The 14,325-nt window shown below is 36.7% G+C and overlaps 1 protein-coding gene across 1 annotated transcript; it reads right to left on the bottom strand.

Annotated features, from left to right (window-relative positions):
• Nucleotides 1-1,017: 1,017 nt before the first annotated feature.
• smarca5 (SNF2 related chromatin remodeling ATPase 5) lies at nucleotides 1,018-13,789 on the bottom strand. The gene is made up of 24 exons (XM_077245934.1): nucleotides 13,497-13,789; nucleotides 12,110-12,232; nucleotides 11,816-11,982; nucleotides 10,425-10,525; nucleotides 10,209-10,309; nucleotides 9,817-9,996; nucleotides 9,555-9,710; nucleotides 9,326-9,457; nucleotides 9,092-9,160; nucleotides 7,475-7,584; nucleotides 7,085-7,311; nucleotides 6,869-6,990; nucleotides 6,572-6,724; nucleotides 6,236-6,368; nucleotides 5,398-5,546; nucleotides 5,159-5,278; nucleotides 4,965-5,072; nucleotides 4,764-4,877; nucleotides 3,888-4,010; nucleotides 3,554-3,686; nucleotides 3,350-3,468; nucleotides 2,136-2,348; nucleotides 1,548-1,658; nucleotides 1,018-1,438 (listed from the first exon to the last, which is right to left on the bottom strand). Exons 1-24 carry the CDS (start codon nucleotides 13,575-13,577, stop codon nucleotides 1,373-1,375), a joined length of 3,111 nt encoding a protein of 1,036 aa, XP_077102049.1. The 5' UTR covers nucleotides 13,578-13,789; the 3' UTR covers nucleotides 1,018-1,372.
• Nucleotides 13,790-14,325: the final 536 nt, after the last annotated feature.

A 14,325-nucleotide genomic window follows, 5' to 3' on the forward strand; every position in this document is an offset into this window, starting at 1 on the left:
TTGCCCTGTGTATCATAACCTTTAGAGTAAATTGTTTAATTGTATACATTTCCAGTAGTCAAAAACCAAGCTGGAGGAACAGCTGAAGAACAAGTACTGTTGAAACTAGAAAGGTATCTCTCTTTTTCTTCTTTTATTTATTCTTAATCCTACTGTGCTTTTACTGCAGGCCATCTTCAATAGCACTAGTTAACCATGACAAACTGCTGCTGTGTTTCTATAAAAACAGAGCAACAGCGCCACCTTCTGCATCAACCACACACGATTTCAATATAAGAAGGGATTATTTCCAGATATTACACAATCAATACACACACACACCATCATTCTTCATGACAATAGTTCATATTTTTAAAACCATTTAAAAAATGTTTAACTGTATAAGTGTTTGAATTAATTTTAAGTTTTAATTTTAACTGTAAAAAAAAGTTTAGAGACACCAGTATAATTTCTGCTCGAGTGAAAAAAATCCTTCTACTGCAATTATTTTTTTACTTTAAGCACAAAGTGCTAGAAGTCCTATTTGTCATCTATTTTTATTTTGCAAGGATTTTTCATAGAACAGCATATACTAAATGAGGCAAGGGTGTTTAGAGTTACATTTAAGCTATTTTAAGGCATAAAGAAATTTGTTTCAACGAAAAAAAGTATAAATGTGGCATTTTGGTGATCAAACATGTTTTAAGGGATAAAATTATTGACTCCAAGTTAACAAAAAATTTATGTTTTTACTCGGTTTACTTTTTTTACCCAACTTAATCTGTTAACATTTCTTTATGAATTATATTTGGTAAGACTTTTAGCAAGAATTTAACATTTTTGTTTTATAAAAAGAAAAATGCTTGATTTTTCTTCCTTGAGAGGATTTTTCTTAAGCAAGACCCACACATCGTCCCTGTCATACCAGCTCTGCAAAGCTCAGTGTATTGTTGGATATGCATAACTACTAATTAATACTACCATTATTATACAAGTTGAAGATATTACATTTATTTGGAAGAAATATACAGAGCAGTGTTTATAAAAAACAACATTTATTAGTCACGTTCCAATTGACTATTCAACTGAGGGTACAGAGACAATCATGAAGATGCTAATAATGAGAGGAAAGACGGCAAATCAAATTCATACAAGCAAATGGAATGTGGTACAAAAAAAAAATAGGTGGCATAAATACAAAACACAACTGACAGCACAGCCGTAGTACATTATATAACTAAAAGAGATCTAATTTACAACTCTACACCTTGTTGAAAAGGTCAAGCTACTCGGAAGCGAGGTTCAGTGCTGCAAATCCATAACCCGTAACAATAAATGCAAGTATATTGCTGTACTGAAGGTCCTCGCCAAGTGAGGCGTGACGCCTGGCCGTTCACAGTTTGAGCTTTTTCCTGCGGCCACGTCCATCAGGGGTCCCGTCCTGCTTGCGTTTCTGGGCCTACGGGGAAAGAGGAACAGCTCATTAAATATTACTCTCCAACTTATGAGCTCATCTTCAATATTTCCAGCAGCTGCTGTGATGAAGAACATGACTGGCACAAGCTCACCGAAGACGTGCGAGGGCCTCTTTTCTTCTTCTCTGCTTTCTCTCGCTCCTCCAACTCCATGTTCTCACGTTCAATGAGCGTGATGAGTGTGTTACATCTCCTCTGGAGCTCCTGTGGTCACATAAACACACATACAGTGTTAGGACTTTCTGAAAGTTCATACTTTAATCCGTTTCCCCAAATGCACTAAATCTACATTAATAACAATAAAAAAAATCAAGAGCAATAAACGACAATGATTGTGCCACTATTGCAGCCCTCTTTTTTTAATTCATAATTTTATTTATTTGCATTATGCAATTGTGTAGATGCATGTAAGCCACCTCTGAGCAGCATTAAACAGTCTGTAAATAAACACAAATGCCATGTCAGATGCATCTTCTGTTTCACCGTGGCGGTTTAAAAAAGCTTTTGTTGATGCTGATAAAACTGTATTAGTAACAAGTCTATAGTGTTTTGATTGTCTGAAGTAACTGGTTAAATTTTAGTCTTTGACAAGACAACACAAATACATTTAATAAAAGGTCATTATAATTTTGTAAAATATTTTTGCAAATATTACTGGAAATGAAACCTGATTGATCTCACCATGGCCGTGCGGGACTTGAGGAACCAATCAAAGCGGAACTGGGGCGAGTTGCGAATGCACTGGCGCAGCTCATCATAAACGCTCTCCTTGTCGAAGCCCAGTTTGTGCAGCATGCAGATGAGGAATCTGTCCTCCTCCTCTGTGTAGTTCTTCCCTTTGTTTGTGCCATACGAGATCCTGAGCTGATGGAACGGCGCCTTATAGCGGCCGATCTGGAGAGAGAAACAACAGAGAATAGCTAAAGCTTTTATCGTGTAGTCACTATCACTTAACACTAAAGAGATAATGTGGAATTGAAGTAACAGGAACTTAAGTTTCGTCCTCTTATTAATTTATGAACTTTTTCTTACAATGAAAATAACTGAACATTTAACTGCAACAAAACATGAAGCAAATAAATGTTTAAACTGCAAAAGAACAAAAAAAGAATGAGATCCTTTTCAGATATCTGGCATGTTTTAGTCCAGATTAAAATGAAAAATATTTGCTTAAGCAAATGTTTGGAAATAAATATGAAGTCTTTAAGAATTTTTAGCGAATACAAAAATCTGAATGGCTGTTTAAAAATCATGTAAATACTGTTTGACTTCTCAATGACGAGCAGTATCAGAAACAAAGTAGCAGCCTGTTTTCTTTAAACCTGTTTCTCCAAGCGCCACCTACTGTCAAAAATTTGTAATAAATTTTTATTCAACCAGTCTCCACTCGTTTCACCATCACTGCGTCCGAATATATGCCTACTTCCATACTATATAATAGCTGAAAAACAGTATGTGAGCCAAGGAGTATGTCTGAATCCATAGTATTCATAAACCAGTAGGTAAATGATGGATACTTTACTATCCCATGAGGCTATGGGAGAGGATTTATGAATTCCAGTGAAGAAACTCTACTGACGTCATAGGTCACATAACAGTAACAACAATGTGGACGTAGTAAGTCTGATTTACTTTAAGGTATGAAAAGTTGCGAACCAAATGTAGTACCTACTACACAACATGCGATTTCGGATGTGACTTCACACCCAAGTTGAGGATGTTTACACTAGATTACACATGCCTCCTTTAAGCAGCATACACACAGTGTTGTTAAATTCAACCGGTTGATGGAAAAGCAGCACCCAAAAAATTTGTAATAAGGCATCTAGAATTTTTCATGGTATTTTAACGGTCTACGATAATCCCATGCATGTTCATCATGTAGTGTGGCTCACTTTAGAGTCCAGTGCTTTCTTGATGCTGATTCTCCTCTGGATTCTGGCCTCTCCTCTCTCGATCTGAGCCATGATCTTCTCAATGTCCTGCAGCTCATTGCAGCGCTCCCAGAACACAGCTACACACAAACACAACACACCTCAATCAGACGCTTCCTGTATATGACAGGCAGTGTTTAAGCTACAGACAGCGTTTCAACATACCGGAATATTCCATGACCTCCTCTGGGGTTTTTCCCTCGACCTCCCGGGCGATGTTCTCGATGTCATCTCTTCCCCACTTCTCATTGGCCTTGATGAACTGGTTAAAGTCACGCTTGGTCCAAATAGTAAAACCCTGGATATAGATGACATAACGAATGAACATCAGTACACAAACATCTTATCATGGACTTGTTGGAACGTTAAAGAGAACAATTTAGACTAGTATAAGAAGTTTCATGTTAATGCGCTGGGATTAATTATACTTAAAGGTGAAATGCAAGTATGAGAAGATGCAGAACACTGGTTGGCACATGAAGTCCCTGATGGGATTTACCTGTGAGAGGAGGTTCTCCTTCTCCTCCAACTCTTCCTCATTAAGTGGTTCAGCTTCATCGATCTTGGCCTGTTCCTCTTTCTGCATTTGGGCTGAGTTGGGCAGATCAGGGTTTCTTGGCACCTGTTAGCAGTGACATTATACATGAGGAACATCAGAAGGGATGATTGGTTCTGAAGAGTAACATCATAACATTATTCACCGCACACTAATGTGTGGACAATCTGGACATACTGAATGTCAACATGAAACTTTATTTGTAGTCCATTTCACTTTTGTAACGTACCATATTTGTAAGTAAAATATTTTTTCTTTTAAACAACAGAGATAAATCATTCACAATTAGACTCAAGAGTGTGTATTAAGTTATCATTCAAATGTCATTAAGATGTCAGTCTTTTTTTAAGAAGAAGAAATGAAAGCTTTTATTCAGCAAGGACACATTCAACTTATCAAAATGGACAAAAATATTTACAATGTTTCTATTTCAAATAAAAGCTGTTCTTTTGAACTTTCTGTTCATCAAAGAATCCTGAAAAAATGCATCACGGTTTCCACATAAATTTACAACAAAACTGTTTTAATCGTTGATGATAATCAGAAATGTTTCTTGAGCATCAAATCATCATATTAGAATCATTTCTGAAGGATCATGTGACACTGAAGACTGGAGGAATGATGCTGAAAATTCAGCTTCGGATCACAGCAATTTTAATGTATATTTACATAGAAAACAGATATTTTAAATTGTATTATTTCACAATATTACTGTATTTTTAAATAAATGCAGCCTTGGTGAGCAGAAGAGACTTCTTTCAAAGACATCTGAATGGTAGTGTACCTTGACCCCAAACCTGAACTTTAACACAGACACACCTTGTAGCCAATAGTCTTCCTGTAATAGAGGATCTCCTTCTCCAGCAGCTCAAACAGCCGAGGGGGAAAGAACTGGAAGTCTTGAACATTGGGCTGTTTGGGAGGACGGGGAGCCTGAGGGAATCAGAAAAAAAGGCCATTAGGAAAGCGGCCTCCAATTCAAATGCCCATTACGGTCAACAGTGTAAGCAGTAATAATACCTTTGGTGCTTTGGGCTCGCTGACACGCAGGGCCTCTCTGAAGTACGCATCCACAGCGTAGTTGGCCTTGCGCTCTCTCTTGGGTGGCTCGATCCAGTTAGTGATGACCTGAGAAGGACAGGAGTTCACATCAGTATATCATTTTTACATGTTGCACATGTACAATGTGCATGTTGCAGTTTGTAATGCATTACCTTTTTCTTTTCTCTGTAATCTTCACCCTCAAAGTTGTACACGCTGTTCTCGGTGTCCATGGTGAAGTTTTTCAGTGAGCTTTCTCCAAGATTGGCCAGCTTTTCCTTCATCTCCATGGTCTAAAACAAACATTGGAAGTGTTATAAAGAGCATTGCTCTGAATTAACTGAAACATTGTGGTCATTTTTATACTTCTATTCAGCTTTGAGAGGCAGTTTCCCAAGATTAAAGGTCATACCTTCTTCTCTCCTCTTTCCAAGATGGCATCAATGTCTTCATCTGTGATCTCACTCTCCTTGGAGGCGAATACGTGAGTGGCACCATGACGAATGATGGACAGCATCTCATCTTTGCCCAGTTTGCTCATGTTTGGATCGACCAACCTGCCTGTAGGGAAGCAATAGTACTAATCATGATAAAAATCAATAAATATATACAAATTTTATATATATATATATATATATATATATATATATATATATATATATATATATATATATATATATGTGTGTGTGTGTGTGTGTATTTACATTTCATAATAAAGTGACAAAATGACAAAATAAATAATATTGAAGTATATGAAGTAATTTTAAAAAAGCTAAAAATTTTCAAAAAGTGATTAAACATTTTGAAAAAACATGTCTAACCATGTTTATAAATATTAATAAATTAAGTAGGAAAGCAATTTCTTTAATCATGATTACAATCAATTAACAGTCAATAAAAACAATTTATTTGTGTGTGTGTGAGTATTTCATAATTATTTAAATTAAATTAAACTACAAAATAATAAATATATATAAAATAAAATAGAGGAATAATTGAAGTGAATGAAAACTGAAGTATGAAGTAAAATAAAAAAAATTCTTAAACTCTTCTAAAACAATTAAGTTGGAACGCAATAGTATTAATCATGTTTAAAATCATTCAATAAAATGATGAAATAAATTATACATGCACTTGAAAATTAATTTAAAATGAAAAAATTGTGATTACTTTCATTAGATTGTATATATATTTTTTAATTATAAATATTCATAACTTAAGTAGCTGATTGTGTTTGTTTCACATCTTACCTTGTTGAATGACAATGGAGTCCAAGCGGAGCTTCATTTCTGCACGCTCCACAATTCTTTCCTCAACTGTATTTTCCGTGATGAATCGGAACACGCGCACCTGTTTCTTTTGACCAATCCTGTGGGCACGATCCTGAACAGAGACGATCCAATGAAAATTAATTCACATTCCATTCCAGAAGAGGTTTGACGCTGCTTCGAAGAAAAGTGCTTTTTAATAAATCAACAAGTCTGATGAAACGAGAACGCAATATACTACCCATGAGTCCAAACATCAAAGCAACAACAAATGCATTGAGTAAACTTGTAGAAAAAGATGCCAGCATGAATATTGACCATAGCCTGAAGATCCACTTGAGGATTCCAGTCAGAGTCGTAGATGATGACGACATCAGCGGTGGCCAGATTGATCCCGAGACCTCCCGCTCTGGTGCTCAACATGAACAGAAACTTTGAGCTGTTGGGCTCATTGAAGGCATTGATAGAAACCTGAGGAGATGAGACGAATGTTACAGATTTTATCCTCAATCATTGGTGCTCATTTACTACTAAACTGTTCTGCTGTACACAGAGAAAAGCAAAACACTTTGAAATGCATACGCAAACACGCACTCAAGAAAATTCCTTTCATACCTGTCGCTCCTCGTGAGGAGTCTGTCCATCCAGACGGCAGTAAGCATAGTTACGCCACATACAATAATCCTCCAGAATGTCCAGCACCCTGGTCATCTGACTGAAGATCAGCACACGGGAACCTGCAGGAAGTAAACAGAGCCATGTTCAAAGCAACACGTCAAGACCATTCGAACAATCACATTGGCAAAATACTTCCGGGAATAAAGTGGTCACCTTGCTCTTTCAGCTTGGGCAGCAGCTTGTCCAGCACCACCATCTTCCCGCCGTTGACCACCAGGTGGAGGTCAGTGGTGTAGGGTGGACCTGGCTCCGCTCCATCAAACAAGTAGGGGTGGTTGCAGCATTTCCTGAGCTGCATCAGCACGTTCAACAGGCGCATTTTGTCCATCTTACCCGCAGAGTTCAGAATGTCAATGTCCTTCATCAAGATCTTGGTGTACCTAAAGAGAATAAGAAAAGGTCATTATTTGTCTGTTGATCCTGACACTTTGTCCAATAGACATTTGTGATCATATTCCCGATTTTGCCTTAAAAAAAATAAAAAAGCCTAGTAAATCAACCAAGAACCATATATTTTAGGTATTTATTATTATTAATATTTACCATTCTCTCTGCATCTTGCTGAGCCCAATATACATTTTGATTTCCTTTTTGGGGAGGAGAGACTTCTCCACATCGGCTTTGATACGCCTCAGCAGGAATGGACGAAGTACCTGTATCATTAAGACATTTATTAGCTACACTGAGTATGAAGAAAGATGAAAAGAAATAGATTATTTGAAAAAATATCCATCATTCTATTAATTATTATAATGCAACAATAAAAAAAGAAATACATTTTAAATTAATGTCATACACAATAAATACAGTATATATATATGTGTGTGTGTGTGTGTGTGCGTCTAATTTTTTTGCATTAAGAAAACGAAGCCTATATACACACTAGGGTCCAAAAATCAGACTATTTTCTCAATATAAAAAACATTTTTCCATTTTTAATTGCAGTTAGGGCTGCAACTAACGATTATTTTGATAATCGATTAATCGGACGATTATTTTTTTCGATTAATCGATTAATCGGATAGAAATTAAATTAGATTTTTTTTTTATTATAACTAAATAAAACCGTAAATCAGGGTATTTATGTGTAAAAGAGTACTTTAAAAAGTGCAAAAGCCACACATTGAGTTTTACTAATATCAATATTTGCATTGTTTTTAATGATAATTGCTGATGGCAAGTTGACAAACATGATTATTGTTAAAAAAATGATATCCAACATATTATGTTTTAACACAATTTTTGTTAAAACAAATTTACACAGACATGTTGTTCAGATGTGAATATCTGAACTAAAAACAAACTAAAAACATCTAAAATATATAATTCATTTAATTTTTATTTAAAATTAATTATATATAAGGAATATAAGGATAAAGAATATAATATATATTATATATATAATATATAAAAGAATATAATATAAGGATAAATTGATTAAATAAATATAGAAAGACTGAAAACAATTGTGTGAATGTAGAGCCGCAGTAGATCGCGTTTGAAAAACAATTAAAACTTAGTAGACAAATGCTATAAAAAGAGAACGGAATGGAGGTAACGTTACCCAGCAAGCTAACAGTCTTGAGTAAAGGACAGGAGAAATTATGCATTAGTGCACAAGCATTCGCTGAAAACCACTGAGTACAGTGACTAAAAAACAATATTTTACTGCTGCTGTTATTAACTGCCTTTGTATTTAAAGCTTCACTTTGTAAACACCGTTTTAATTTAACCTATTTCTGCGGTAGCGCTATTTTAATCCATCACTTACGTTGCGAGCGAACTGATTGCACAACCTGATGCTCGAGACAAAATACAGACATCCCGGAAGTCCCGGGAGTCTCCCGCATATTGACTCCCGCATATTGATTGCGGCTCCCTGATGCCCGCGAATTAGTTCAAACTCCCGAAATCTAGAGCGCGCAAGCAAGAGCGCGCATGCGAGACAGAAGAGACTGCTCCAAACCGTGTAGCGCGCGCGCTCGGCAGAGCGCCTGAGGGAGAGAGACCTTGCGTGTGTGTGCGTACCAGTAAACGCTCCCCGTGACGTAAGCAGACCAAGTAATCGATAATGACATTCGTTGACAACGATTTTCATAATCGATTTTATCGATTAGTTGTTGCAGCCCTAATTGCAGTATGTATTTATTGCATACTTACAGTATGTAGACGTTCCACCAGTTTTGTGTCACCCAAACAGTTATTGGTGTCAAACCAGGAATCAAAATCCTGCACAAAGTGGAAAGACACAATTAGTCCAAAAGAACACCTTCAATAACAGAGTTACATTTATAACAGATTCCGATGTAACATCTTTTATTTAACAGAAAGTTGAATAAAATCCTTTAACAACAATGTCATAGAACACAAGACGGAACTGAGTGAAAATGTCACCTCTGAGGAGTTGAAAACGTCTGGCAGCAGGAAGTTCAGCAGCGCCCACAGCTCATGAAGGTTGTTCTGCAGTGGGGTTCCAGTCAGCAGCAATCGATTCGTGGTCTTGAACTCTCGCACAATCTCTGAAAGCTGAGCGAAAAACATTTACATTAATATTTAAGTGTAAAAGCTTTTTTTGTTGTTGTTGAAAACATCCTGCAGCTAGAATACAGATGCAACTGCAAACCTTCGATTTCTCGTTCTTGATACGGTGAGCCTCATCAATGACCAGGTATCTCCAGTTGAACTTTTTGAAGACGGCCCTCTCGATAATGACCATCTCATAGGAGGTAACGCACACATCCCATTCACCTGGCAGCAGCGTGTCACGGACAAAGGCAGTCTACAACCAGGACGGAGTTATTAGATGGCCAGAAGTTTATAAAAGTAACAAAAAGGATTTCATCCAGCCCTACTTCACAATACAATCATTGGAAATCCCTACTTACTCTTTCTTCCCTGTCCCCGATGAGGCAGACTGCTCGTAGAGAGGGAACCCAGCGCTTGAACTCATTCATCCAGTTATACAGAGTGGATTTGGGCACCAGAACCATGTGAGGTCCAGGAATGTTTCTATAGTGCTTCATGTAGCCCAGCAGAGAGATGGTCTGAAGAGTCTTACCAAGACCCTGATGGGACAAGAAGTGTGAGGCATTTGATTAGAAGAAATTTCCGATTTCTGATTGCTGAAATAACTTAGAGCTGAACATAACTACAAAAATGATATGGACTACAGGAGTTTACGGTTCATTTCCAGGATTGGAATCCACCATTTAAAAAAAGATCTGATATTTTTTTTTTTTCTAATAAAATGAAAATTAATGGATGGGCGGAATCATACCATTTCATCAGCAAGGATACCATTGATTCCATTCTCATAAAGGGAAATAAGCCAGTTCAGTCCACGGACTTGGTAGTCTCTCAGTTTGCCGGTTTTCACATCTGTCAATAAATGTTTATAGGCCATAAGCTTTTTTAAATTATTATCATTACCAAGAGGACATTGATATTATGTGACGCAACATTGACCATGCGTTTTACTGTGCGTGAAACTCACAAGAAGGCGAGTCGTCAAAGCGTGTACAAACGCTGGTGGTCTTGTTGCTCTCGCTCAGCAGCTCCTCATCCTCCTCCTGCTCAGTCCGACGGTGGCGGTTACTGTAAGAATTACACACAGTCAGTCAACAGGGACTGATTATCTGATGTACACACCATTAACACATGGAGTTGACACTATTGGAGTTATAAGCTAAACAAACCAATAATAAATGTAATGGTTAGAGCTGCACGATTTGGGTAGGGGAGGGATCTGATCTAATTGTAGTTTTTCTAATAAAAATCGTGATGGCGATTAAACCGGTTTGTTGTGCTTTTTGTAGGGCTTTAAATTATGTTGTAATTATATATCAACATGACTTTAATAGTATAACTGGTATTATTACTAAATAAAAATATCAAACAAAACAAGAAATTTTACTTTTGTAACTTCGCAGTAAATTACGGCAATACATTTTTTTTAGGTAAATAAGTATTTTTTTTACAGTAAAAATTGCTCTGAGACAAACACTGGAAAAATTAAAAACACTGGATCATGAGATGCTCATGTAAAAGAAAAGTGCCAATCTTCACTCTGAAACTGGCATTTACTATATAAATCACAGTGTTTGCAAAGCCATATTACGATTTTGATTTTATTTCGATTTTATTTCGATTAATCAAGCAGCCCTTGTAATAGTACCTCGTGCTACATACTATTAAAATACACATGAAATATCAATAGAGCACAATAGATTTTAGTGTCAAGTAAAATTCCCATACATTTTTTCTCCACAGAAATATATTTTTTAATAACATAACCTTTCAAGACAGACCTACAATGATCTCTTGCGGTTGTTAATCACAGTGGTATCACAGGCAGCCTGAGTCTTATGAAGAAAACACATGGGGAAAAATACTTCTGAAACTAGGGCTGTCACTTTTTATTCGATATTCAAATATGCATTCGAACATGACGTGAAATATCCGTATTCGAACTATAAATAAACTATCCGGTTTTTAAAGTGCCATGTTTAGCGCATTTTTTACAGTCTATGATTAGACCGTTTTTTAAATTTTATTATTGTTTGCCATCTCATCCAGGAGCGGGCGCTCTAAACGTATTGTAGCGTAAGCCCATGACCAAACCAAGCGAATAATAGCCTCCCTGTTTTGAAAATGGAAGATAACGCACAGAACGACAGCCCGAGCGGAGAATTACGACCTCAACTCATCTAAAAAGTCGAGTCTGGAAATATTTTGGGTTCTACAGCTACACCGTATACCACCGTAGAAATTCTAATATATTCGAATACATTACTTGATATTCGATAACCGTTCGAATTTGATTTTTCTCAAAAGTGACAGCCCTATCTGAAACCAATTCTGCAGGAAAAGTGTGGAAAAACTCACTCTCCCACAGAGAGCAGGTTCTGCTTCTCGTCTTTTTTGATGCGGGGGCGACCAGGCTTCATCTTCAGAGGTGAAGTTGGGGTCTTCTGGGCAGCTGGTTGGATGAAATGAGCAAACACTTCGGTCTGCTTCAGGAGGTACTCAAATCTGTTGGTCCGGTCTGTTTTCTGTTGAAACAAAGCAGTTGACGTCAACAATAGATGTGTCACGTCTACTTACAGGTCCACTTTATTGTTTAACTATCATATGCATTTGTAAGTATCTTTCAATGTCATGGAAGGCTAAATGCATTACCACTTTTTCTTCATATCCACCCGGCTGGTCCTTTTCCTTTGCTGAGGAAGGTGATGACGAGTGTGCTTCACTATCCATTGCTGTATCCGATGCTTCATCTGGCCCATTTTCTGAAGCATCATCCTTAAAGAGAAACAATTTAATTTATGCATGATCTGCAAGAAAATTCATATTTATTCATAAAGTGCAGTGTTATTCTACATTTGATTACAGTTTCTGTACCTGAATTCCTAAAAATCTTAAAATAGTTTTTATTGCAATCAAATATTTGTTCTTTAAAGATAAAAGTGTTTACTTGTCTTTAATAGAGCATGACATTTATAATAGGCTAGGTTTATTTTTAAAATATTGGCAAAAGTTCTTTGTGTAAGTGTTCTTTAGCCTGTTGATTTTTGTTGATGGTTTTCAGTCACAATGAAGTGCAATAAGACAGAATAAATGTGAATGATATCTAAGTGTATATTTTTTTTACCTTATTGGAATCGAAAATAGGAATCGATAAGAATAGGAATCGTTACCCGTCCCTAGCTATGACATTGATAAAAAATTGATAATAAATTCATATGTTTGATAAAATATAATTATCGGTTTTAAGTAGTACATGAATATATAAATGACTTCAAAATAAAGGTTTGTTTACTAAATATATCGCATTATGAAGGCATAAACTTCAGAAGCGTGGTTCTTGGATGACCGTTACTGTGATTCTAAACGCTCAACCCGAACATCTCTTTTACAGCGAATCAAATAACAGCTCGGTTTGATATAAAAAGCAGTTATCAACCGTGCTTTCAAAAACACTTCAGAAGAACAACCAAGTAAACAAAAGACGTCTAATTAAATGGCATTGTATGGTGACTTGGGGGGGGGGGGGGGGGTAATTCCCCGTTCAACGTCACACAGGAAAACTTTTATTTTGAATTAAGTCTAGTTACAATAAGAAGAGTCCAAATGGATAACTGCAGCTTAAGCAATAAAAAAATATATTGTCGGCCTGACCCATATAACGTTAGCAAAACAATTCAAAGTAAGTTAACGTAAACGTAACAAAACAACACCATTGTTGCGTGTCATATTCAGCTAACGTTAATAACACATCAAACTGGGCATCTCTCTGACTCCATCCCTAAATTTGCCAATTTACCAGGGCAAAAAAAGTGATCAAATGTTGTTATGAGTGTGAAAATGGACGCTGATCTCCTAATCTATCCATGAGAGCCGGAACAATAACGTTACATGCTAACAAAAACTTTCAGCTGCACTCTCACGAGACTCGCGCAGATGGTTCGTCGACGCTTCGTTTCCAGCTCCATCAGTCCGTGTTTTAAAGTCCCAGATGAACTGGGGTATAATTATGAGTGTGATATGATGGAAATGAACCGCTCACCTCTACCGGACCGACCGACTCGAGTTTGCTCGGCTCTTCCCGCGGCTCTTGCTGCTCCATGCTGATTTCTGTTTGGGACATCTTTGACTGGCTAAATCCGTTATTTCGCTATGGACACGGGTGATTCCGTTAAAAACAAGTCCGAAAAGACGAAAAAGTATATAGGTTTGATTGGAAAGTTTCAAAATATTGCCCAAATAGAGCAAGCACACCACGAGTAATTCGCGGCCCCCGGCTTTCCTGTTGACACTGTTCCCGCAAACGGGCCCGGCTATGGATATCGCGAGATTTCCGCAGAGGATGACGTCACCACAAACAGTAGACGAACAGCAAATTAATCTGTATATTTATTACTATTTCTTGCGAAATTTTACATTCTTGGTTTATTTATCTTATTTTTTACGTTGAAGAAAGATCTTTATTTTTTAGACCTTTAAAATTCAGTTACAACAATTGCAGTTGTAAGATAAAGAGAAGTTCATTTAATAATTGCATGTTTTGTAACCTGATTGTAACCAGAGTTGGGGGGTAACGCATTACAAGTAACACAAGTTACGTAATCAGATTGCTTTTTTCAAGTAACTAGTAAAGTAATGCATTACTTTTAAATTTGCAACAAAAAATCTGTTACTTTTTCAAATTAGTAACGCTAAATGTGAGCGTGCATTTACTCATCTCCCTTGCACAAAACCTGATTCAATATTCCTCAAAATGAATAAAAACTGTGAAATGCAAACTCAGAATATTACACTAACCTGCAATAATTAATTATGTTCAGTTACACAAATATACTTTATGTATCTCACTTTATTAAACAATGTCTTTGCTG

The sequence above is a fragment of the Siphateles boraxobius genome, unplaced genomic scaffold (assembly GCF_051911475.1).
Source record: "Siphateles boraxobius isolate OS27281-9 unplaced genomic scaffold, OSU_SipBor_1 29, whole genome shotgun sequence".
Taxonomy (NCBI): Eukaryota; Metazoa; Chordata; class Actinopteri; order Cypriniformes; family Leuciscidae; genus Siphateles; species Siphateles boraxobius.